The sequence below is a fragment of the Vidua chalybeata genome, chromosome 7 (genome assembly GCF_026979565.1).
Source record: "Vidua chalybeata isolate OUT-0048 chromosome 7, bVidCha1 merged haplotype, whole genome shotgun sequence".
Taxonomy (NCBI): Eukaryota; Metazoa; Chordata; class Aves; order Passeriformes; family Viduidae; genus Vidua; species Vidua chalybeata.
The window spans coordinates 11,690,890-11,717,381 of record NC_071536.1 but is presented as its reverse complement, the minus strand read 5'-3'; the positions used below and the strand labels follow the sequence as shown (position 1 = coordinate 11,717,381).

General features: G+C 45.2%; 2 protein-coding genes across 6 annotated transcripts in view; one reads left to right on the top strand and one right to left on the bottom strand.

The window, feature by feature from the left end:
- Positions 1-1,898: 1,898 nt before the first annotated feature.
- On the bottom strand, positions 1,899-3,979 carry LOC128790653 (translation initiation factor IF-2-like). Its single transcript, XM_053947589.1, has 2 exons — positions 3,332-3,979; positions 1,899-3,213 (listed from the first exon to the last, which is right to left on the bottom strand). The coding sequence occupies exons 1-2, from the start codon at positions 3,977-3,979 to the stop codon at positions 2,887-2,889; spliced, it is 975 nt and encodes a 324-aa protein (XP_053803564.1). The 3' UTR covers positions 1,899-2,886.
- The window catches only part of SATB2 (SATB homeobox 2), a 130,858-nt gene continuing 107,059 nt past the window's right edge, over positions 2,694-26,492 (top strand). The window contains exons 1-3 of one of the 5 annotated variants that reach the window (XM_053947986.1): positions 2,694-2,742; positions 6,291-6,509; positions 25,622-25,798. In XM_053947986.1, coding sequence (XP_053803961.1) covers positions 6,341-6,509; positions 25,622-25,798 — 346 coding nt within the window. In that variant the 5' untranslated portion in view covers positions 2,694-2,742; positions 6,291-6,340. The other 4 variants (XM_053947990.1, XM_053947988.1, XM_053947991.1 and 1 more) reach the window with 4 other exon arrangements.

The window sequence follows — 26,492 nt, the reverse complement described above, 5'->3', positions numbered from 1 at the left end:
ATTTATTTTTGTTATTCCATTGGCACAGCACGAACGAGCCGCGTGGATCCCGAAGGGGCTGGAGGCAGCCGACGGTGCTCAGGGGATGCAGAGCCGGCTCCCGCGGGGCCGAGGCGTTATGCCGCGGAGCCGGGGGGGCTTTGCCAGGCAGCCCGGCGGCCGCCACAGCAGCCGCCGCGCTCCCCCTCTGGACAGCCGCCGTTTTAGGCTTGGGTTGCAGGGGGAAAGCAGCGGCTTGTGGCTGGGAAAGGACGATGGCCGGCGCCGTGCTCCCGCCGGCACTGTCGGCTGGAGCCAGATCTTTCCCCTCGAAGTGCTGCGGGCATAGCCGGGCTCCTCCCGCCATTGGGCTCAAGGACATTTTCGTTTCATTTCGGCTTCCCCTCGTGAACCTGCCGCCGAAATCGCGGTAGTACGGAGGGACGAGAACCCCTCCTACGGCAGCAGGGTTAGATGGCTCGGCCCCGACAGCGAGCGCTCGATGGCGGAGCCACCCCGCAGCTCCTCGGCTGCCCAGAGCCTTTCCCGGACCGCGAGGGGACGCGAAGAAGGCGCGGCTGGGCAGGAGGTCGGTCCTTACGCGCTGCCCATCGCCGGTTTGCCTGTGCCACCGCTCTGCCCGGGCCGGGCCGCGGGATAGGAGAGGGTGTCGGAGCCTCGACGGCATGTGGCGCGGCGGGCAAGGTGGCAGGGCGGAGCGGCGCTGCCAGGGCCGAGGGCGCAGCGGAGGGCGGCGGGAGGGGCCCGCTCGGCCCCGCGGCAGGTGCTGCGCCGTTCCCGCACCGCCGGGGCCGCGGGCGGGCGGGAGCAGCGGCCTCCTCGAGCTGCGCCGGCGCCAGTGCCCGCGCGATGGCGCTGTGCAAAGGCGAAGGCACCGGGAAGGGTCGGGCGGGTGGTCCCGGCCGCGGCCCGCAGGAGCGGCCGTGGGCTCGGCTCCCGCCGCGATAGAGCCCGGGCCAAACGGAGAGACCGGAGCCCTCGCCTGTGGGATCCGTTCGCCCCTCTCCTCCTGACCCGGCGTCCTGTCAGTGCGGACTACAGCCGCCACCCCGAAGGGACCCAGAGCTGCCTCGCCGGTGCTGGGGGCCCTCCCGCTCCCAGCCCGCCGGCCCCTGTGCCCTCGTGGCAGCCCAGGACCTCTGCGCTTCGAGGCAGTGCCCGCGGGCGGTGGGCCGGTGTCCCCCGGGACCCCAGCGTGCGGCGCCGGGGACCTCACCGCGGCCCGGGCCACAGCGCTCAGCCCCGGCCGAGCCTCGCGGTGAGGCTGGCGTCCCGCGGGCGCCGCGGCCCCTGGGAAGTACCGGGTGGATGGGGGAGAAAGCAGCAGGCGAGGAGAGCGCCCGACAAATCCTGCCACGGGGAGAGCCATGGGGGCCGGCTCTCGGCCCGGCTGCGTGGGGCGAGAGCTGCCCCGGCCCGGGCGGCGGCATCGCGGGTAGCGGAGGCCCGGGAGGTCGCCACAGCCCCGGCTGCAGCCCCCGCCTGTGAAGCCCTTGTGAGCACAGAGCTGCGATCGCTTCCGTGCGTTTTGGCTTTAAAAGTGGTAGTTAATGAAAACCAAACCTTTCCAAGGAGGTGTTTTTGTTCAAAATTTTTTGATAATCAACGACTGAAGGGGTCGGCAAACTTCAGTAACAAGGAGCGCTGGGCACTCGGAGCGCATCCACTCCTGTTCCCATCAGAGTGAGAGAGCAGAAAATTTTCGTACCGGAGTTCGTGTTAGAAAAAGCAAAACAGGTTATTAATATTATTATTTAAAAAAAATAGTTGGTTTTTTAATTGCTATATTGAAGACGGGTGAGGAAAGCAATGGGAAATAATAATATTTTCTTTCCAGTGGAAATAAGGACATGTGAAAATCATACAATGGTGGAAAAAAGCGTTTGTAATTCGAAACAGAGAGAAAAATCTTTTATTGGGAAAAAATCTGTAAAAGAAAAACAAGCATCATACTTCATAAGATCCGTAAAAATTAAGTGATGTTTACAAAACAGAAGTTACCAAACAACATTTATACGAACTCGGTTACGTTTCCCTCGGTTTCACTAACAAGCCCCTTCGCTTCCGTGTCAAAATTTTCAAATTATTATGGCTCCCGATTTCAAAGTTATTTTCTCAGAGTCTTTTATGTAAACATTCAGTTTATAAATACAGACTAAACACACATTCGCTAATCCTGATATTCCAGTGAACGCGGAAATGAGAAACCAGCTGCCGGTGGAGAAAAAAAACGAAAGCAAGAGAAAGGTGCAGGGGATTCATTGCAAATGAAGCAATCGCTACATATATATTTAAATGTATTTAATTGTATGCATTATTCAAATGCCCTTCTGACTAGTTTAATAATTTAGAATCGATAGTTTTCCTAAAAACTTTATAAAATATTTACACTTAATAAAATATTAATCAATTAACAAGCCAGTTGTACTCTTATAGGAGCTTTACTGAAGTCCTGTAATCGTGCTGTCGCCACACGTCTCCGCTGTTAAGGAAAGGATCACTGACAAAATGTAAATGAAGATCTTCAGACGGTGGTGTTTATAAAATACCTCATTAATGGGCTTGGATTGAGTCTCTCCATCCATCCACATCATCAGATATAATAATAGTAACGAATCAGACAGGGAAGATCCTGGCTAAACCATTGGCATTTTTTTTTCCAGAAGTACTGAAGTCCTAAATCACCAATTCTTCTAACTTTCTGGCCATTGATCCGCGGGCATTCGTAGTTCAACATCAAAGGTAAGAACAAAACATTATTCAATTATTCAATAGCTGGCAGAAAACGTTAACTTCCATGTAAGAACGTTAACTTCCATACTGCTGAGCTTTATCAAATTTAGCTGGGGGTGGGGGGGGGAAGGGAGAAAAGTTAGATCGGGTTATTTAAAAAGAAAACAGAGAGTTCTCCAAACTTTGAGGCTCGTTTCTGAGAGGGAAAGCAGGAGACCTGGCTGGCGGCAGCCGCTGCGCTCTCTCCTCCACAGCCTGCGCGTTCCCGGCACCGCCGCTCGCTTCTCCGACCGCTCCCGGGGTCCCGGCCCTGGAGGCATCCCGGTCCCCCCCGCCCTCGGCCTTCCGCTGTTCCCCGTATCTTCTCTGGCTCCCCCCCGACTTCAGCCGGCGATGGGACGCGGTTCCCGCGGTCACAGCTTGCTGTCCCGAGGCAAGGCTGGCACCGCGTCCAGACTTCGCCGGCGGGTTCCCCTGCCCCTGCCGAGGCGGGGAGAGACACGAGTGCCTCGGCCGAGGCGGGGAAAGCCGCACTTGGCACTGCTTTTCGGGGCCGGCCCGGAGGTCGGATGTGGAACGAAGGGATGATTTCTCTTACCCTGCCCGGGGATCCGCTGCTTCTCCCGGCACTATTTTCAGGTGCGGCCCGGAGCTCACCGGGACACGCGAGCGTTCGGCGGGCGAGTGGGCTGTCACTGCCACTCGCAGGCAAGGAGGAGCGCAGCGGGACCGGCGGCAGCCGATCTCCTGTGGGGACCCGACCCTCCTCCAAACCCCGAGGCAGCACTGGGACGGCTGCATGCGGGCTCGGGGCAACCACTGCTGCCCACCCTACTGTCCCCGGGCGCTTACGGGAAGAACGAAGATCTGTCAGCAGGGCTGTCCGGTGGCCGTGATGCTCCCGCAGGTCCCCAGTGTCGCCGTGCCCGGGACGGGGGGCTCCGCTCCCCACTAACCCCCCTTTTTTTTGACCCTCCGGCGCCACCGTAAAAGACAGAGTTCTTAAGGGAGCACGGGGGGGAGGGCGGCGCCGCGCGGCGAGCCAGCCGCGGACGGGCGGCAGGGGAGGCGGAGGAGGGGGGTGTCGGGGCACTTTGGGTGCCCACCGCCGCCGCCTCCTTCCCCGCCGCCCGTCCGCCGCCCGCCCCCCGCGCCAGAAGGGATTCCCTCGGTCCACCTTAACGTAGGTCTCGTTCCGCCGCCGGGCGGGCGGCGAGGGCTCGGCGGCGCGGGGCCGCCGGCTCATTCCCCCGCGCCCCCCGGGCCGGGCAGGGGGCGCTGCGGGTCCTCGGGGCGCCCGCGGGGCATGGCCCCACCGCGAGACGCGCCCACGCCGCCGCCGGCCGCAGGGAGCGGCGCGGTGCACCTTGCATCAGAGAGCGAGGGCACTGCCTGCCTGCGGGTGACCGCTCGCCGCCCCGGGACTGAGGGGCTCGATCCCGCCCCGCTGCGACTTCCCGGCCGGAGCTTTGCCCGCACCACTGGCTGCACTTAGGTAGCGCTGTCATGCCCTACCCGGAGCTCCGCTATTAAATAATTTAGCGGCGGCAGCAGCAGCGCTTCCCTGCCCGCTTGTCACCTTCTCCCGGCCCCCGCCATCAATTATTCAGGACCACCACGGTAACTGCCTGGAGCCGGGCGCAGAGAACAGGGCGACGGCGGGGCCCTACCTGGGGCCGGTCGCTGGCTCTTGGAGGCCTGGAGGAAGCGCGACCGGCCCTTGGGGCGGCAGCTCCCACCGCACCACGAAAAGTTACTGTCGCCTCGCCCCGGCGGAGAGAGGTTGCGGGAGGACCCCGCCGCCGGTCGGTTCCCAGGGGGACGGGGGTGGGGGGCGGGTGGCAGGACGCAGCGAGCCCGCACGGGCTGCATCGGACCAACCCGGGCGTCTGGACTGAATGCCGGTGGCAGCTTTGCTCCTCCTCGGTCGGTCCGGTGTCCCCAACTCCCACTTCCCCACCATCCGCCCCCCCCGCCCTTCCCCTTTTCCCGGCTCCTCCTCCTCTCCTTCCCTCTCAGCCCTCCCCCAGCCCGACTGCCCCTGCCCTTGCGCCTTTCTGCCCTGGGTCTCTCCTGTCACCACCGCGTCGCCTACCACGCTTCCCCTTCCCCACCCAGCCTGCCCTACGCCCTCTCTTCGCGTGGCACTGCGCTCCTTTTTCGCGTGCGAGATGTATTATTTATTTATTGGTGTTTAATTTCCTGCCAGGTGGGTTTCTGCCTCCCACCCGTGCGCGCAGCAGGGCCGGGGCTCCGCGGGGCGGGCCGGGCCGGGAGGAGGTGGGCTGCGGCGTGCCCGTCTGTGCCCGATTCCGAGGTAGCAGCGAGACTTGATTTTTGCGGGGGGGCGGGGAGGGGGAGGGGTGTCAAGGCGAGGAGGGGTGGCGATGTTTGGGATGCACAGCCCTGGGACGGGAACGCCGCGCAGACAGACAGGCAGACACACACACACAGGCGTGCACATACACCAAACCCGAAAGCAAGGACAACCCCAAAAAGGACTCACTTTGCCTCGATGACTCAACGCAACTAATAACCGTTTCTCTGCTCTCTGTGGCAAGTCCCTCCTGCCGCTGCTGTCGTTGGCAGAGGAGGGAGCGATTGAAAGTGACACACGGGGGGCCGCCGCCGCCACTTCTCCGCGCCGCCAGGCACTCGCCGCCGCCGCGGAGCCCAGGAGAGCGGCGCTCCCTTCTCTTCTCCTTCCCCCGTTTCTCCCGGTATTGATTTTCTCCGCTGAAGGTGTGAGAAGTCGTCTCCCTTTCCCTTCTCTTCTGCGCCGCAGCCGACGGCCCCACGCCTCCCCGCCCCCTCGTCCCGACCTCTCCGCTCCGCTCGCCACCGGGGACCCTCCGGGACGGGGCTCTACCCTTGCCGCCCCGCGGGAAACCGCCCCGGCCCCGCCGCCTCAGCACCCCTGGAGGAGGGCGAGGAGGGGGCTGGGGGTGGGGGGAAGGAGTAGAAGCGAAGAACGCAGCGTGGGAGAAGGAAACAGGAAAACTTTCCACCCTGGATTCTCTACTTCTGATCCATGGACAGAGCCCAACTCAGCCAACTTACAGACAGGCTATAAGCAGTAAGTACAGCGGCAGCTCGCGGGAGCCGCTCGCTATAGGCTTCCTGGCCAGCAGCCGGCTACTCCGTGGCTGCACAGCTGGCCGGCGCGGGGGGGGGCCGTGCCAGCGGGGCCGTCTGGACTGGCAGCCTCTTCCCCGCGGTCCCCGGGGGAGGGCCGGGACTACGGCCGGACCCGGGGCGCAGCACCTGGCTGCAGCAGGCGGCTGGGCTGCTTGCCTGCCGAGCGCGATGGGAACCGGGGCGCAGCACTGCCTGCCCCCGCCCGCGGCAGGTTGGCGCCGGGCGGGTGAGGCGAACCGCTCGCTTCCAGCGGGGCCGGCTCCGGCGGCGGGAGCGGGGCGGCATCGCACCCGGCCGCTACTCGCCTGGCTTCACGGAGCTGAACCGCTCTGGAGACGCGCATCGGGAGCCCGGCCGGGTGAGCGGGGCCCGGTACTGGCCCGCGGCCACTGAAGCGCTCCTTGTTTCTCTCGCCCTAGGTCCGTGCTCCTTCTACTGCGACCTGCCAGCGGGAGCAGCGTCCCCGAGCATGGAGCGGAGGAGCGAGAGCCCCTGCCTGCGGGACAGCCCCGACAGAGGCAGCGGCAGCCCCGATGTCAAAGGGCCCCCCCCCGGGAAGGTGGCCAGGCTGGAGCAGAACGGTAGCCCCATGGGCACCCGCGGGAGGCCCAACGGCGCCGTCACCAAGCCCGTGGGAGGTAACCGTGCGGCCGCGCTCGCGGCGGCTCCGCCGCCCGGGGCGCGAAGGGCGGCGGGCCCGGGGGAAGCGTGTGGCGGGTGGGTCGGCACCGTGCGTGGAGGGGCCGGCAGGTCCGAGTGGCAGCTGGAGGGCTGCTGCACGCTTTCCCGGGCAAGCATTTGGCTGCTCGGCACCGCTGCGGTGATGGGGATCCGCGGGGAGACTTGGACCGGGCGTGCGGCGCGCAGCCCTCCTGCTTTAGAAGGCCTCCTGCCGAAAGAGGCCACCCCGGGCCGGGCTCTGTCCGGGCAGCTCTCAAAAGGCGAGGGCTGATCCTGCCGGAGGGCAACGAGGTGAGAGCGTGTCCTGCGCTCGGCGCTTTTTTTGATGCGGATTGCCCTGGGGCAGCCCACGGGCATCCCCCTGCCCGCCGGCGCTCCCGCAGGGCACGGCAGCGGCCGGGCGGCCGGCCTGGGCAGCGCCTGCGGGTTGGGTGCAGGCGGCCGGGCTGCCTTCACGGATGCAGGTGACACCAGTTAGGTGCGTTAACACCCACCGTCGCAGCTTTAAGAATAGGGTCACCAGGGTGGCAAAAATGGTAGCGCTTATGGTTGCATTTTGGGATTTTATTTTTCTTTCGGTAAGTAGCATTTTGTAGCAGTTGTTGTAAAAGAGGATAGGGCATGTGTAAGGTTCAGCTCTTTCAGCAAATATATTGAGTATTAGTTTTGCAGTTTTCCTGCGTTTTTCTAGAATACTTAATTTTTCTTACTTTGCTATCAAGTTGCTGGTCAGTTTTGTATTAAGAGCGTGTTAAGTGCGTGATTACTTTTTTCCCTCCTTTTGTTCCAAGCAGATAAACTTTCCAGTCACTTCTTTTAAATGCCTTCTTTTTTCCTCTTAACTGTGATGCTGTTTTGTTTAAGACACTGCAAATGCGTGTTAGGAAAAAATATATTTAAAAATCTTGAAATTAACCAGATGTGAACAGAATACTGCAGGAAAGGCCACCAATAACTTTACCTTAAAAAAACCTCCGTATTTGTGTTTCAGAATGAGCAGAGCGGCAACACATAACTGTAGTTGTTTATACACAAGGAGTTTGTGTAACTGGCGTTTTGAGAGATACATTGAAATGGTTGTCACATGACTCTCTATTACGTGAGGTTTATTTAGCGATTTTACCATTAGATGCTTGTTTTAGACTTCTTTGGCTCAATAGGCTTCCTAATTGCTGAAGTTTGCTAAGGAGCTGCAGATTTTATTTTAAAAGAGTAGGATTCATTTATATACCTAATGAAGGGTAAGAGAGCTCACTAGTTTTTTGTTTCTATATATTTAGTTTTTAATCCTCTTCTCTGTGCTCTTCCAATGTATGGAAAAAGAAGAAACAGCTTTGCAGTGAAAAACTTGTAATATATTCCACTTAGAAATTGGTGAAGAAATAATTTGTTGAATAATTGTTAAAAGGAACTAGTTAAATCATATAAAAAGTAGCATATGTAATTTTACATGCCTTTTTTGAGACTTGGGCGTCAAAGGTGCTTGATTTTTAAAGGAATGTTAGGATTAGAGCTGAAATATTTTTCCTTGGGGCATTTATAGAAATATACTTTAAGAGAACTCTTTTAAATGTTTTGGAATATATGTTTGCTTTCTAGTTGCAGCTGTATTAGCCAGGAGAAATTCAGCAGCTTTTATAGTTATATTGGTGGTTCAGCCTGAATCTGGCCTGTTAAGCTGTGGAAGATTTCTTCCACTTAAGAAAAAGACTTTCATTTCTGAAAGCAAACTTTTAAGACCCTGAGTTTTCATTCATTACTCTTCAGTTCGTTTATAAAGGTACTGTAGACTGGAGAGTAGAAGTGTGGGGGAATAAGAAATGAAGGAGTAATTTTTTTTTTTCCTTAGCTGGTGTTCTTTAAACAGTCTCAGTCTCTTTGGGCTTAGGCTGTTCATAACAAAGGTTATTCATTACTCCTTATTGATACTGAAAGCAAGAAAAAAATTACTCCTTTCTGAATACTTACCTAGGTTCTATAATACTCAATACTAAATTAGTTAAGGCAGATTTTTTTTTAATAAGATAATGGTGCAGTTTAAAATTGATTTTTTTTTTCTCCTGGAAATACTCTTAGAATAAATCAACATAGCTAATTTCCAGATATTTTTCTTCTGCTCTTTTTCAAGTTTGGTCTTTAAGAACCTGTTATGATCAAGTGGTCTTTTTCTGCATGCAGATCACACCTGTTTCAGGTATTTTTGGAAGTCTGTATCTTTGCAGTGATTACTGTGGTGTTAGTAATTTTTTCACTGAAGTTGTGAAATGCATCTGTAGACGTTTGTGGAAGGGCTTACTTTTAATTTACTGGCAAATTGGTATAAACATTATTTGAAATAAATATTGATAGGGACTCTCCTACTATTGTGCCTAGAGTTTGACAAAAAGGAAACTATTGAAGGTCATAGCGAAGTGACATCCAAGGCTTCAGTTGCCAGTGTTTCTGTTCTTATTTCTTGGGTTTTAACAAGTGCTAATACTTACTGAATGAGAATTGTATTTGGGACAAAAATGGAAATACTTTACCGAAAACTGCCAGACCATTTCAGGTTTTTTGTTTTACTTTTAATTCCATGATGTGTATCTAAAGATTTTGAAAGCAAAACCACATGCTAGCAATTCTTTTTCTGATCTCATTTTGGGCCTTAGATATATAAATGCTGAAATTTCTTCCTATTTGTCAAGTGGCTTTTTGTTGTAATAATAGGAGTTTCTGAAGTTAATTCGCGAGAACAGAGCAATAAGCTCTCAACTACCTGCAGCTATGAGGAGTGTGATGACCTTTGGTAACCAGTTTTATAATCGTACTGTTTGCTGCAATTATTTTTCTAGTGACTTCCCTGAGAAATAGAGAAATATGCTATCGGTGTTTCTAGCTTTCTCTCTAGTTTTACGAGTGAAAAAGTGTTTTAAAATAAGCTTATGTAATGCAGACAGAAAATCAATTGTTCTCATGAGAAATTTTGCATTGTGACTTTCCTGGATTTTATTCCTAACGTGAATGTACTTAATTCAGAGGGCCATTACAGCAGCTATAATAATCTAGTGAAGGTCACTAAAAAGATAAACTAGGTCTTAAAGGTTGTGTTTAATAGGGGATTTAAAAGTTTTGGTACTGTTTACAATGTTGTTAGCGTCAGTCCAATGTATTAGAGTCCAGTTTTGGTTTGCCTGACTAACCCAGTGCTTCTAAAATATTTCAACAGTTATCTGAGCAGTCTGTTTTAAAACCTGTATGTAATAAAACACAAGTGCTCAGATTTTAAGGAGAGTAAGGTTCCTTGGAAAAAAAGACTAATATCGCTTTAAAAAACATATGAAGCCTGGGAGAGAGTTTAGAGCAAGCAAGAGCACTATGGTGTTGACAGCTTTATATCCCTGTTGGGTAACATTCACTTACTAGAATTGGCGTCTCCTCTCAGTTAGTAATTCACTCCATAAGGATTAAAAAAAAAGAGGAATGATTAATGACTAGGAAACTTATATTTACAGAATTGTTGATTGCAGTTCGTGAACCTGTTTGTGTAAGAGTGGATGTGCGCATATATATGTGTGTGTTGATTTGAAGAGCATAGAAGATAAGTGTCTGAAAGCAACTTAAAATGCCAGTATGCAGAATGAGCTGTTCTGAAGTTTGATTTTGCTGAAAAAGAAGCATAGAAGCAAATTATAGCCAAGGGACCATGTTCAAATTTGAAACAGGAAATGATGGCAAAACATTTTTTGTTTAGATTAGTTTGATGCAGTCTGATAATATGCTCATATTCATTTAACTGTTAAAAACTGTGATTCAATTTACAAAATATTAATGGGGGAAAAGCTTTCAGGCAATTCAAACCAAAGTGTATGATCAGGATGTTAATCTGTAGCTATAGTTACGGAGCTTGTATGAAGTCAGATGTAACAGAAATGTGGATGCAGTGACTCTTCAGAGCGCTGCTGCTGATTGCTGTGAGCCCCCTAAAGTTCAGTGTATCCTGGTCACGTCTGCTTAGTGTAGTTAGAAATCAGTTTTAATATATCTCTGGGGTGACAGAAACACGGGCTGTTGGTTAAAGAGCTGTTTGTCAAAGTCCATTCTACATATTTCTGTAAAAATATTGTAGGGTTTGTACTGCCTTTTATATCTTTACAAGGATTTAAGGCACTTGACTGGAGCAAAAATTCACTTCTGTGCAGATGGAAGGATACAGCCTGATCAGATTTGCTCCTCTGTTCTAAATGGTTAGTTAACATGGCGTCCTGAACGCAGTAAGGAAGTATGTTTCACTTGTCCTTAAGAATTGAGCAAAGCAAAAGGTTACGTTTTAGATTCCTGCCCAGATCCTAGATGAAGAATACCTTCCTGCTGCCTGAAAGAAAAATGTAGCTGTTCAAAAGAATTAAGCGCACTGAAATACAGAAGCGTGAAAGCTGCAAATCCTTGTTAGTTTCAGGAACCAGCATAGCTGTATTTTTATGTTTTACATTTATATTTTGTTTTATCTGTGGCTGCACAGTTGGAAAATGTTGGTTTTAATTTGATATAATTCAGTAGGGATTTGGAAGAAATGTAAAATCTTGCATTTTACATGTTTTTGGTATATAATGTGAAAGAAACCTCTAACGGGAACAGTAAGAAAAGCAAGACAGTGATTTCTTTTTGGGACTGATTGTTAAAAATGAGTTCTTGGTCTTTTTGCTGATCTTCACCCCTCTCTTCCTTTTCCAATCAGGCTATATCATGTAAATAGAACAACCAGAGCAGTCATTCCTGAAGGGTCATGCAGTGTATCAGCTGTATTTTTGCTGAGGTAGAAAAATAGTCTTTCTTTATGTGTTTTCAGTACTTGGTCTGTTATTAAAATAAAGACACAGTTGGTTGAAGTATGTGTGCAATTGAACATACAAATTAAACAGAATATAGGGTATCCACCCATTCAATGACCTAGACATAATTTGATGTTTAGGGTAATTTTGGAACCTTTAAGTTGCATCTGCAGAAAGACACCAACAATTTTGAATTCAAGATTTAAGATTAGTGGTAGTAAGATTTTTTTTTTCTTTCCCCTGCAACAGTTCCTAAGTGTTTCAAGTAATCTCCCTGCTTCTTTTCCACATCCATGGCCATGTTAGTTAACGGCATGCTGTTATTCTTATCATAAACCAAAAGAAAGAAAAAGCAACCAACATAATTGAAATAATATATATTAATTCTCTGTTTACTCCTCCCTTTTTAAGTTGGGTCTTGCCTTTTCTTGATCTCACTGGAATAGAGAATCTTTCCCAAATACCTAATTTTGTGAAATCCTTATATTTTATTTAAATACTCTTACGGTGCTGAACGTTTTACCTTGATCTAAAAATAGAAAACCCTAGCATAATGTAACTGTAATCAAGTTGTCATTTCAATAGACAGCTATGTCATATTGAAGCTTTCTAGTAGAAGTGCCTGTAGCACAGACTTTCAGATGGTATCACTTACTTTAAGATTCCTTTAAAAGTATTTGAGTTTAGTGTTGTTCATGGAGAGGCTAGCCTGAATATTTATTTTTGCAGTTACTTTCTATTATTGATGTTTTCTTTAGAGCTGTCTGTGTGGAATGGGGAGGAAAAGGGCCGCAACGGTGGTCTGGAGCTTAAGTAAAATACTTGAACCAGTAAGATTTTTGTCGCTCGCATTGACACAGAACATGGTAATACAATATGACAACTACGGTGCTGTAAAATGAAGAGTTTTATGGCAGTTCATGTATTTATATGCACCAAACATCTGTGTGACCTGTTTAGGAAAATTCTTATTTTTGTGATTGAGCAGTCCTCAACCTGCTTTTAAATCTTATTTTTAAACTTTTCAAAATAGCTGAAAATCTGTAAAACTTAGGAAGATTTTCTTTTGAATCCCAAATTGCAAGGCATAGCTAGGTTAGGCCTTTAATTACTGCCCCTCATAATTTAGTTAAATTAGTAACTACTGCTGTGTTCTTAAGATTAAAGGCTCAGTTTTTCAAGGTATAAAGTATTACCAAGTCCCTTTGAATTGATAGGACGGGGGTTTGTTGGAGATAACCTGTGCCTGATCATACTCTGTAACTACCAAAGGAGCGTGCTCTCCTTTTGAAGCTCGGAGTGGCTTTGAAACCAGCCCGCTGTGTTGAGCAAGGAGCCAGAGCCCTTTCTAGCTCTGAAAAAATCACCTTGTGGTAATTGGTTCCTACTGTACCAAATGTCTGGGGTCAGCTGCATCAGTCCCCATGGTGGTATGTGTCACTAATGCAGATGTAAGAAATAGTCACAGCAGAAAAAAGGCAGCTGAGTATTTGATGGCTTTTGAGAAATGTTTTCTAGGCTCTAGCGATACTAAAAAAAATTGCCCTCCAAGAAGCTTTGTACTTGTTGCAGAATGCTCATCAGCAGCGTGTCTGCTGCGAGGCTACAGACAAGTGAGTTTACATTGATTAGTGCTGTGAAAGACAGAAAATAATCTTTGCCATTTCATCTGGGGGCAGTTGCTAGCCCACCTAGTTGAAGTTCTCATGGCCATTCCCAAGTGTTGACTGCTTTAATGTGTGATGTGATCTCAGCTATGTTGTCCATATTGTCACTATTCTATAGTTAGGGATTTTTTTTAAATCCAGAGTCTCTGTGCTTTGTATGAAAGCACGTACTGCATCTGTTGAGTATATTTTGTCCCAGTCTTCATTTGCATTGATCCAAATGTTGGTAAGGGAAAAAATATTTTATATTTCCAGTGTTATTTCTTCTATTTCAGGGAACTATAGAAAAACCATGAAACAGTATTTTTAGTTGTTAGTTTTTTTTCTTTTTAAATATATTTGCTAGCTCTGTGGGTGTCCCCTGAAGATTTACAAATATACAAGGTTTTGGCATTTGTCTATTATCAGTTTAGGGCTGCTGACATTAAGAAACTCTTACAAAAGATGTTTGAAAGGTTTTGTTTGTTTGTTTTATTGGTTGGTTAGCACTGTGTTTTGCTTTGGGTTTTTTAAGTGTAATTCTTATTCTGATTTTTAAAGGTGTGAACGTCAGTGTTGCTAGTATCTGAGAACTTACGTAAAACTTCCTTCCAGGAGGCACTTCTACTTAGAATAAAACGATGCAAATAATTTAGAGATTGTTTAAAAAATGAACTGTGAGCCCTGCATCAATATTATGGTAAACTGGATGCTAGGGCAGGAATACTGTGTCTGAACTCAAGATATATTTTCAATTTCTTGTCAAATGCTGAACGATTATTGGTGTTTCATGCAGTGATGTTTAGAAAAAGAGAAAATTGTCGTTATTTGTGGAAGCTGTGTGCAGGGAACGGAAAGAACTTGAAGAAGTAGGTGGCTCTAGATAAGGGTCTAAACATATTACTTGTTTTCTAAATAGAAAGCTAACTGGCTAATTATCTGGCTAAAAATGTTTAGTCATTGTGCTCTAACTGATGTCCTTGTATCAGATGGACAGGCAATATTAAACAATTTAAGCACAACTGTACCCTGTTAGCAGCAATGTCAGCAAGGTAAAGAAGGTCAGAAAAATTTTAATACCTGTCAGACATTATTTTATATGAAGCTGCAGCATCTCTTGAGATAACCATATACCCTCTCCATTTTCAGAATGCAGTAGAAATGTCTTCCACTTAAACATGCTCCCTCATTTGTTCCCCAAAGACACACACTGAGATGAAAAGACGCGCTACTGACAGCAGATCTTTTCAAAGGTACTAAACCTGGCATGAAATGTCAGGAGGGGAGTTTCTTGTATCAAAAGCATGATTTCTATGGCTGTATACAGCCACAAGGTTACTTTGTCTCTCTCTCAGCTGTTCCATTCTATTTGTAATGTTGAGAAGGGGCTGGATTAGTCTGTCTTTACTTGGGTATCACCAGCACTTCACTCTTGAGAAGTTGCTGACTTCTGTCAGCATTTGGACGGAAGCTTCAGATGAGTGAGGAAACTCACAAAGAGGTATTTACCATCTTGGTAATCTAAACTCACGGGGAATGTTTTGCCATAAATTTAACTGACAGGCGTATATTGGAAATGAAGCATGTTATTCTCCAAACTATAACCAGCCTATTTTTTGGAGAGTAATATAAATTCATATTTTGAGCATATTTTGGTTTATGTGCATTTCCATTATTTATATATTAAAATTAGATGTGCACAATTTCCAGCCTTATTATTTTGAATGGTTATTAAGAAATGTAGTTATAAATTATGAGTTAGACAATACTTTGGAGTAAAAGGTGATTTTCATAATGTCTTTTCCCAACTTACAAATAACTTCTTTGCCATAATACAAACACGTTAGCGGAGCAACATGATAGATGTCTCTTTAAGTATCGTAGTAAAAGAAAATGACTTGTATTCTGAGGCTGTGGATAGTTTATGTTGTTTTGGACCCATTTCCCAAGCAGTGATCGAAAACAGATTACAATAACAATTATACAGTCAGAAGATGCAATATCCATTTCTGTTTTAATTGAGTGAAAGAATAATAAAAACATCATTAAGAAAAATGAGGTGGACCTGTCATACATGCTACCAATTTTTAGACTTAGAGAAAATGCAGAGTAACAGAAGTGTGAGGGTTTTTTAAAAATTATTTTGCTTTTTTTTCAAAAAGTAGTTTGTTTCTCAAGCTAGAAGTCAGGAGAGTAGACTTTATATGAGCTCCTGTGAGCAAGTGTGCAGTAAGTAGGCATAGTGCTTGATAGTAGTGCTAAAGTTAGGCATTATCTGAGTGTCTGGGTCTGGCATAATAATGAATGTATTGAGCCTTTGTGATGACATTAATATGATCACAGTGTCATATTGACCTGCCAGCTACATGAGCTTTGAGAATGCCATGGACAAGTAGAAAGTAGTAAAAACTATTTTCTTCTCTTTCAAAATGAAAAGCTGTGCTACTTCATGTAGGTGAGTGTTTTGGTTTTTTGTGCCCCCCTCAAATCTGTGGACATGAATGCAAATAAGAGCACTTGGTCTCTTAAGCCATTGCTACCTGTGATGGACTCTCCTATGGCCCTTTTGCCACCTTGCCATCTCCAGGTTCAGTTAAAACCCAAAAGGCAGAAAGGCCCTGTGCCAAGGGGCTGTGTGTCTGTGTGCCTCTTGCAAAGGGACCAAACTGTAGCTGAAGGCCTGAGACTGGGGATCCTGGCTCCCCATTTTCTCTGACTCCTAGACCTATAAGCAGAAGTGTTCTTTCTCCTGTACCATACATGGGAAGAGAGAGCCTTGCTACAGTAGCCTTGGCTGTAGTCCTGTATGATACAGCTTTATAAATCAACATTTGGAAAGGCATCCAAAAGTGAACTGGGAGCCAGTTTGGCCTTTGGAGCGCAGATGTAATCTGCTTTCTTTGGCTAACACCTCTCTGTGAACACACGCATTTGCCCTAGCAGAAGTATCCAATACTTTGGTGTAGTTTTGTGTACATAATAATGTAGCAATTCAGCTTGTTGAGCCCCAAAAGCATTGTTGACTCATCACAAGTGAATCCACGCACAGAAGGTCAGCCTATAGGCAAGTCTCTTCCACCCTTGCCCCAAAATATCCCTAACTGGATGGAGTGTAGTGTGCATTCCTGAGAAAGAGAATGTATCTAACTTTTGTTCCTTGACCTCATGACTTGTTTTATAAAGATCTGGTAGTTATTAAACCCATTAATTAATGTGACCTGCTGGCAGATAAATGTAAATATTCCTAAAGGACTAATGTCCAAACTGATAGCTGTTAAATGTGTGATTGTATGTTTGTAGAGTGGTTCCCCCCCAATGCTGCGGTAAGACAATACATGAGAAGGCCACTCAGAAGTTGCCCTCTGTCCACAAGGGTGTAAAAGATTGGAGTAGTAAGTGAAGGCCAAGCCCCAGAGGCCATTTGCTGACCCATTAATGGGCTGTAGGTGCAGACTGTCTGAAGACTCTGTATTGACTGGTGAAAAGGATGGCAGAGGGGGAAGCTGGCTGCTTTCTGGAGGACAGAATGAATGGCTTCTACATTTGCTTATTTGTGATCCTCTCCTCCACTTATTTTCCCACTGAAGATTCGATGAAGATTTCTGTGGTCGTCTTCCACCAGAAAAATACCATCTAGTAATGATATTGCTGTAGCAGTAGCCTTACCCTTGCTGAAAGTGAAGCAGGATGAAGAGCTTCATCAGTTACCATTGAGTTTGACAACATTTATTCTGAGGGAGTTTCATGTGGCTTGTCCTCTTGCATGTGTACTTGTAACTTTTGCTCATAGCCACTTCTGCCGTATCTGTTGACGTTGTCACTTAGAAATTAGGTTTTCTAGTGCTGCCACTATCTATAAGATACGAGGAAGGAGGCAGTGGTTACAGTGGTTGCAGGTAATTCAATTTGTCTCACTGTTGGAGCCTGCAAGTGGGTTTGAAGACAGAGATGTAGGTTGGCAGACATTTGTCTTGTAACATGTGGAAGGGGTGACAAGATTTCTTCTTTTTCTTGCCAGGGAGTGGTTCACAGAGGAATGGACATGATGGAGAAAAGAACTTGCTGGTGGGTCCCAGTGGAGACCCCAAAATAGGCCTGAGTGTGGTCTGCAGCACTTCTCCAGAAATAAAACCTCAAATGAGCTATGGAGGCTTTTCTGTTACATTCCAGGGGACTTATCCTGGTACCAGGAGACTAGTTAATAGAACCTTCATTAAAATGCTTTTGCTAGAAGATGTTTTTTTGCTTCAAAAATTACATAATATGGTGGCATCTGCTAGCACCACTGAATTTAAGGGCTTATTAGTGGTTCCAGTTTTCAGGGTTTAAAAATGTTGGTCATTAAAAATAATTTTGGGTGGAACTTGGCATAGAAAGTCTTAACCCCTTAGGTGAGTTCTGTTACGTTTTTGAGAGAAAAGAAACAGAAAGTAGTTCCCCAAACTAAAAACCCCTCACAAACCCTATACTTGTTTTTAAGTTAAAGAAACCAAAACCTAAAACTTAGAGGAAATTAATGGCTTAAGGTGATTTTTTAACAAAAAGTCATCTGATTTTAGAAGTGTTCATTCCACTGATTTTGACTGAAAGGAGTATATTTTCCATTTAATTGATATTATGAAGTATGGATGAGGAGTATTTTTTCTTCTTTTATAACTGGGAAACAAGTTGAAAAACTGAGCTGTTTTATGTAGGAAAAATATAGCTATAGTATCTTCACCTTTTTCCTTTCAATGGGAATAGTTGGACTTAATTATTTTAAGTGCTGTTTTCCAACCTAACTGATTCTATGATTCTGTACCATGGATTGGAAGGCTTGTGTGTGATTCTGGTGGACAGCATGGTGCTGGTACCCTCCTGGATTCCTGCATGCTCTGGGTGCTGCTGCACAGCAGGGCTGAGCTTTCTGCTGGAGGAACCTAGACAGCCCTTTGTGCTGCCTTCCCACTCGGGCTTCCTCAAAGCAGTATTTGGAGCTCTGGGCTATCATTGCACTCTCTTTTGCTTGTTTAATGAGAGAGGTGGAAGTGCTTTATTCTCCTGTTTAATTGCTCTTGCCTCCTGGCTGCCCTGTGTGTGGCTGTCCCTGGGCTAACAGGGTGGCACAAAGCCCCAGTGGGGCTGCTCCTGTTCCTACTCTGTGAACTCAACAGGTGGGACAGATTCAAACTTCGGGTTGAGTTAGTGCAGCTGCTTTAACAAAGGGGATTTGTTACCAGAAACAGCTGATTTGCTTTGACTAAGAAAAGGTCTCATCTCCTGTGAGCAACACTTCTGTCCCAGACACGCTGCAGGAGAGGCTGTGCCAGAGGTAAATGCTTGGTGTTTTTCTGTTTCTCGTTTCTTGTTTGTCACAGCACACGCTCTAAATGTGGCTTTTCTTTTTCAAAAGTTTTTTAGAAATTCAAACATAATTGAATCAAGTTATGAGTTTCATAATATGTTTCTGTGGTGGGATAGTGGCCTGAAATATTTTGTGTTAAACAGTAAGGCTGTTATTTCAGCTAGGAGAAGGATTCTTTGGGTAGTTAAGCTGTCAGAAGCAGAGGACATCTGCAGAGATGGTAGTGACTTATTTATAAGACTTCCTGAGATCTGGGATAGCTGCAATGGCTGGGAGACTGAAGCCACAGAAAGGACTGGAAGCTGAAGAAAGATGTAAATAATACCTTGTGGTTTGCGTTCGCCATTGGCTAAAATATAAAATGTAGAAATGCATTTCCTGCCTACAGATTTATTGAATATGTAAAGCCAGAAAAAATAGCTGAGGAGGAGTAGAAAGATATTGTCCTTAGTTTTGCTTCCTCTGGCCCTCCTAAGAAGAAAAATTCTACAATGTAATGTTATTTAACATGATTTTGGTTCTTTGGCAAACGTTGTATTAAAATCATCTGTGGACTGAGCTTTTCTTTACTAAATTGCATCCTGGAACAAATTATTTGCAGCGGGTTTATAAACCCATGAAGAGTAGGAGTTTAACAGCATCACATTACTGCTTATATGCAAAATCAGATATCTTGCATTTTGTCTAGAACACACTGGAGAGCAGAGGATTAGCAGAAAGTAGGGTCCTTGGTTTTAAACAAAACCTTTTTCTGTAATGAGGTGCTTGATGCCACATAGGACTGCACAGTGGCAAAGGTCTTGGTACAGTCTCCTGTATTTGACATAGCGATTTCCTGCTGGCCGCCTGTCAGTGTGTGCACACAGCTTTCTTCACGTGGTTCCGAGTGGTTAGTGACAAACAACTGCAAAGTCATTCCTTCAGTCCCTATTAAAAAAGATTTACAGTGAAAGAATTCTCAGCTTCATAATAAGGCTGTTGTAAGCTGGTGCTTGATAAGTAAAAGGCTGGAACACAGTCCATTTACCCAAACCGAGCATTTAATGTAAATAAGTTAAGTGCCAACAACTTATATTCTGTCCGATTTAATTGTATTCGTAATTTATGGTGTAACTTGAAAGTGAGCCTTAATGGACATGCCTAATGCTTGCTGAAATGAGGGAGCTCTGTTTCTTCCACTTTATCATGGAATTGCACTGCCACGGGCTGAACTTCTTGAGCGTGAACAGTTGTGTATGTGTGGCCCTGTGGAAACGGTGTGATTGTGCTTGTTTAGCCTGTCCTTGTATCTCCTGCATCTGCAGCCCTCAGCTGGACTCTGCAGCATTTTCTGGAGATCTCGCATCACCATCAGCTATAGCTATGCTGTGATCTAAACAGAAGTGTTGTTGAGATTAAAAAAACCTACCTTTTTTTCCAGATTCTGTTTGGTGTCTTTCCTCTTGAAAAAGCCCCAGCCAACTGGACAAAATACCCCACATTTTTGGAGTGCAGTTAGTTTTTCTAATTATGAATTTATCTTCTATTGTTACATGTGATCTTAAAGGTCTTTTCCAAGCGAAATGATTCTCTGATTTTATGTTTGTTCAGCTAGTCAAGTCTTTAGTAGAAACCTCCTGATTTATTAACACATTAACTAGATTTTAATTTCTGATCACTTCAGGATTTGCAGTTTACACTGTTTTGAAGAAGTGGCACACTGAGGCTTTAAAGCTTCCCTTTTTATTTCCCTTTTTTTAAATGAACTTAGTGGTGGGGTTAAGTTTTTCAAAAAGGAAATTACGGATTTGTGCTACACTTCAGGATGCAGGATCGCATCTTGGCTGCAGAAATTCAGGTATTTCTGCGTAATGAAAGCTGTCAAACTGAACTGACTTCTGCCTTTTCAATCAGAGCTGCAGGATGCGAAAAGGAGAGCTGGCAAACCTCTCCTGTGCTGATTTCTGCCTTTTAAAGCATTTTTCTCAGTTTAGGTTCTTTTTCAAATTTGTTTAGAAGAAAGGGAAAGACAGTTAAAATCCCAAATCTGTATATGTAAGGTCAGCTCTACTGCAGTGCAGAGAGAAATAAATAAATGGTCTGCTTTCCCCATGACTGCCTTTGCTGGATAGAGGTCTCTCTCTAAAGAAAGAACAGAAGCAGATTAGGTTTAGGAAATGTTTGTAGTTTGATTGCTTCCTGTGGCTACTGCCAGTTGTGGAAGCATGCGTTATTGTTAATTCTATGGAATCTTCATCTAGATAATTTCCTCAAGACAGACAATCCATGCTTTGCTAATTGGGCTTCTTAATTTCTGTTGTAGAGTAAGGGTCTCATCTTAGAAGTCCAACCAAAGTTGCTTGTACTTCAGTGGTTTTTAGGTGTGCGTAGAAATAAGCATTTGTGGATTCTGCTCTTGCTATTACGTAGATTTTTATTTTCTCTGTGGCTGATAGGCCAGCCCAGAGAGTGGCCCACGTTGCAGTCTCTGGTAGGCAAAATGTTTTCTACATAAAGTAAAGAAGAATTTTCAGTAGTTTATGAATTTTCAAGTAGATGCCCTGGTTTCTGAACTCCAAACCATAGAAATTTGCTTTGTCATTGAGGGAGATTACTCTGCATGTGTGTCTGTTCTGTTTAAAACAAAGAAAAAAAATAGCCAACAAACAAAACCTAAAAACCCAAAGCATAACAGCAACAAAAACTTTATTTTCCACTTTCTTCACTTGATAAAAATCTCTCCACTATAGAGTGATTTCCTTTGGGTTTGACACCACCATTTGATCTCAGTTTTTAATAATTTTGGTGGGTTTCACTCCCAGAAGAAAACATGCTTGTGCTGTGAAGTATTCCCACTAGAAATCTGGGAAGTCTTAAAACCTCATGTTACTTAGGGCAAAGAACTGGCTTCTTTATTAATTCCCTGCTAGACAGCCCCTGTGCAGTAAATCTTTCCATAACACCATGCTGTTGAAATTAATCAACTTGATGTTTGGAAATTGTTCAAATTAGATAAAATTAAAGAACACCTAGATGGGACTCAAAACTTGTCCTGATGGAAAGAGATTTTAATCTAAAAAGACATGAATTTTATTGGTGCTTTTTCGTTCTAGTTGATCTTCATTTTATTCTTATTAGGATGCACAAGCATCCATGCACTGCTCCCTATTTAATGGCTGGAGAGGTGGATGCCTGTAAGAGCTCTCAGCTTTCCTCTCTGCCTGTGATGTTTCTGTGCAAGTAGACCATGCATAGAAGTTAAGTGCAATAGTATCACATCTGTTACTTAAAAAAGCATGTGCTGGACCAATTATTATTTGCAAATAAACAGAAGAAAAAGTGCAGGACTTCCTAATACCTGATTTCTTCTCTTCCCTCTAGTTTGTCATTAGAAATCTGCAGCTTTTACTTGGAAGGCTTACAACTGAAAATGTTTTCCAGGGAGCTATATGATTGCAGGTTGATAATACTTTTAACTGGCTCTAAGTCCTTTTTTGTAAAAATGGGTGCTGTATGCAGCAGACTATCTCGGGTTTTCACTTCTTTAATATCTATTTCTCTTTCCTTCATTTTAAAATAATCGATTACTCCCCAGTGAAATAAAACTATAGATTAAAATGGGTGAGGAGGAGAAAATGTGCATTTGGTCTCTTTGATACATACTTAATTTCTCTGGCCCTTAGAAGAATCTTGGCAAAAAGTGCAAGTGTATTTACAGAGATTCTCTGTACACTGCAGCTTTTCCATGAGAGCAACAGCAGAGCTTAAATCTCATCTCTGATTTGCTTTAAATGTGTATGTTATACAGAGGTACTGGTTGCTGCTCTTCTGGGTAATGGTGGGAACAGTTTTGCACTGCTCTCTTTCGTTGGTCAGATGGAATTCTTGCTGTGTATGGATGTCCTTACAAAAGCCTTTCTGTAGATCTTGGTTTATGCTCCCCTGACATTTTATGCAGATGCCACCTATATGGGGTCAAAGCTCTGCGGGAAGCATGAAGGAGCTGTTCATGAGTGAGTTATGTTAATCAAAATCAAGGAGTAAAAGCCTTTAGTATGATTTGCAATTGCTGGTACTGTTTTGTGTACATACTAGCATTGTGTTTGTCCTTTAAGGAAACAAACTCTTTCCTTTTTAGCCCTCGGAAAACTCCTTGTTTTCTCCCTGTGAAAAGCAGTGCCGTGTGTCATGCACCATGAGCTGTGCAGCATCGCTGCCTGCAGCCTCTCTCTAAAGGTGGGGGAGCGGGTGCACGCCAGTTCAGTGCCAGGGGACCTCAGCCGCTGGGTGCGTGTGCACAGGCGAGGGAGGATGACAGGGATTCTGGCTGATGGCTCATTAGGGAAAGAGCTGAGGAGTTCCACGATTCATGAGTAAGGCTGGCTTGCACTGCAGTAGCACTGCATGTGAGATGATTATGGATGCTTGGTCTCCAGCTCTCTGAGTACTGCTCCAAGTTCTTCAACTGGAATGACAGTGAGTAGTGACTAACTTGTATTGCTCTTCTCTAAGGGCCCTGTAGCGAGCTGGAGGTGTAATATATGCATGTAGGAGCAAGCCATGGTGTATATCAGCATGTAAAGAGCATGTTGGCGTCTGCAGAAGTTTTTCCTTTTGATTCCAATGTACTAAAATACCTTTATTTTCAGATAACATTAAGAAACAGAGACGTTTGAGGTAGTAAGTTTGTTGGAGATACAACAGTTTAACTCTCTCATGTGAAATAGCGAGCAAAGCAGTTGAAACTTCCTTGGAGTGAGGTTGGCTTGGAAATAAGTTTGATTACTGTTGCTTTTTACTTTATTTTTAAAATCAGTATTAAGGTTCCAGGTGATATAGTGAGAGGCATGAGAATGGGTCAGTATCAGATCACATCAGACAGATGTGGTAACCTGCCCTTTGCTCTCTGTTTTTAAGGTACTAATAGCAGCTTATCATCGGTTACTCTGGGTCACTGAGTTCAGAGATGTTTTTCCAAAAGCTGTTTCTTTAGCAGGGTTCCTGCAAGCATGGGCAGCAGGAAGGGGCAGGAAAGTCATCATGGCCAGGAGTTGTGTGGGGTCCTTTGTGCTATCCATAAAGTGATATAATGTATGGCATCTGTTGTAGCATTTGAGATCCTGATTGTACTCAGACAGGAAAGGATGAGTGCACAGAATAGGTGCTTCTCCTGTGCTGAAAAGGAGAGACTGTTGTATGACAAGGAAGCATCCAGCAGGAGCATAAAAGACAGTGTGACATCTCTCTCATCAGTTTGCTTCACCACCTTTTCTGTCTTGCCAAAATGTAATTTACACAACTGATACTACAGCCTCAGCATTTGGCCAATTATCTTAATCTTTTGCTAAGACATTAATAGCCCCATCAAAAGTGCTGTGACAGCCTATATGTTCGACAGGATTGAAAGTTTGTCGTTTAAAGAGACTTATTTTTGTTTTAACTAGTTAAATGGTGTATGGACAAATAGAATTCGAATTTTAACCTTTGATAGGAAAAGACATTTTGTCACTTATTTCAGAGGAACATGATCACCCATGTGCTGTCTCTTCAGGAAAGCACCTAGAGATTTTTTTTTTTTCACCGAGTGTTTTTTTAGCACTAAGTGTTAGAATTCGGCTGCTTGAACTTGCAAAATGCATCAGTTTAACCCAGATTCAAGCAGTGAAGAGGGAGCAGTATCAATGTGATACTGTAACCTTCTTTCATGTTACTTTGAGATATGTTTTAAAACAAAGAACTGAAACACGTCAAGTGGATATTGTAGTGTGTAGCTTCTGCAGTTAGAATGTCAAATTGAGGGCCACTGTGTGCTAGATAAGTCACTAACTGAGAATTGTGTATCTAAAATATATTTTAAAGTAGATCTAGTTTCTCGAAATGTAAGACAAGGAGTATTTAAGTTCCTTAGCAGATACTGATATGACTGTATTTATTCCAGGGCAGGGTGACTCCTCTGAAGGGATATACAGCTATTGGTTTGTAGATAGTAGGTTTTGAAGCTACTGACAGTAGCTCAAAAAATTTTAATAGACTTTGTGAAGGAGAACTGAAATGTGGCTTTTTCTTCTTTTTCCCTTAAAGAAGAGTCTGGTCCAGGAATACTGTGATTTGTGTCCGAAATTCATAAATACACTCAGATATTTTTTGTAGTTATTGTCTACTGGAAATGGTTATATTTCATTCTGAAGAACAGGATTTAGAGGTGAACTTGCTGGTGACGTTATGAGCCTTAGATGGCACATTTGGAAAACTGCTTTAGGCTGAGATTGTTCTCTGCAGCAATATTTTCTAGTTTACCTAGGGACTAGCAAGAGATATGTAACCAGGTAAAAAATGTCTGTGACTGGAGGTAGACTGGCCTGTAGCAGATGGTGGAAATGGCCATGCAGTTCTGTAGGCTTTCAGTCTGTTCCCTCTTCCTTCTGGGAATGCACTGTGGGGCTGTTTCCTGCAAATTGGCACATTTCTCTACTGCCTGTAGTTTTGAATCCCTTTAAGTTCATGCCTCATAATTTATCTAATGCCATAGATAACTTGATCCTGTAACCACAAAAGTAGATTTGCAATAAAACACAACAAAATTGAATCCAGACCACCCCCTGAGTTTTTCACTTCTGTGGTTCCTCCTCATCCTTGATTTTTTTTCCAAAAGAGTTGTTCTCACACTCCTCATGGATGCAGCAGAAAGACAGCCATTGGTCTCTCTGGGTCTGAGTGACCATCAGCTGCCAACACAAGAATATAATTTTCAACAAAATAAATTCGTAAGTATTTTCCTTGCACAGTGAGAAGACTGGCCATGGTCTGAAAATGCACAAATATCCCAGGGCCCTCCAAGGGGACCAGCCTCTGCTCATTTCTCCATATGTTCACTGTGTAGAGAGAAGCAGAAATAGCATTTGTGGGTCAGGTTTTCATATGGCTGAATGTGGAGAAATGACCCGAAAGAAATAAGGACATTCATGGAACTGTAGAAAACTTCTGTGGTGTTGAAAAAGTCTTATTAGGAAGTCTTGTTCATCTTTGTGCTGGCTATGATTCTGTTCCTGAACTGTATTCTCTAGAGCTTTTAGTGTGGTTTTTAAATGAGTGAAGTGATGAGACTTCAGTATTTTTCTTGGAAAGAAAACAAAAGTTATCCCACAAGGAAGAAAAGCAGATTTCCACTTATGATGAGTCTTCTAGGAGGTGTGTTAATTTATAAGTTTAATTAGACATTTGTGACACAGTTCATGTTCCTCTTATTGATGCTTTGTTGATTTTTTTTTTTTTTGGTGTTTTTTTCTATGTAGGTTTGATGATTCCAGTCTTTTGTGTGGTGGAGCAGTCAGACGCCTCTCTTGAATACGATAATCGAGAAGAGCATGCTGAGTTCGTTCTGGTTCGCAAAGATGTGCTCTTTAGCCAGCTGGTGGAGACAGCGCTCCTGGCTCTGGGGTATTCCCACAGTTCTGCAGCTCAGGCACAAGGTATTCAATAGTTTTTTCCCACTTCTCTGCACTGCAGAAGACAGCACCTGAGGTTGTTTGATGTAAGAAAAAAGTAAGAAAATTGGTAGCAAGTCTTGGAAGTGTTTATATCAGTTGTGTTAATTGCTTAATCCTAAACTAGGTGTATAACAAGCCCTACATTTTTAGCCTGAATAGAAAGCATTAGCTAGATCTTGCTGAAGTGTGAAATCTGTTGATAATGATCAGTCAGGATATTCATGACACACTTGTTCTGCACCACGAGGCAGGTTGCTGCTTCCAGGAAGTCAGCACAGAAGATACAACCTTTAGGTGTACAGCCAGATGGTATCTAGTATTCCTCTTTGTATCAGGGCAGTTTTGAATAGCATATTGTAGTCTTTCATTTTTTTAAATTATGCATTGTAGATAATGGTTTCGTATATATGCATGCTATCTTTATGGCAAATAGTTGTAGGACTAAATGTGCAGGCTGATTTCTGTTTTCACTTACCTACTATGTTGCTGCAAAACCCTTTGTAAAGCACTGTAGTCCCTTCCACTCAGAGATTATTCTTTGTTAGCAGCAAAATCTTAAAATAAACAAAGCTTTCCTCTCTCTACCCAAAATATAAGTTTAAAAAAACCCAAACCTAAAATTGTAATGTTGAAGGAGATGGGCAGGAGGTGGTGGGTTGGGAAAAATCTTTCCAGA

What these genes read in the sequence shown, in the direction of transcription:
- LOC128790653 (XM_053947589.1), bottom strand. Translation starts at nt 3,979, where the DNA reads ATGAGCCGGCGGCCCCGCGCCGCCGAGCCCTCGCCGCCCGCCCGGCGG. An exon ending in GCAGCGGATCCCCGGGCAGG is followed by an intron (nt 3,214 to 3,331) that starts GTAAGAGAAATC and finishes CCGCCTCGGCAG; the next exon opens with GGGCAGGGGAACCCGCCGGC.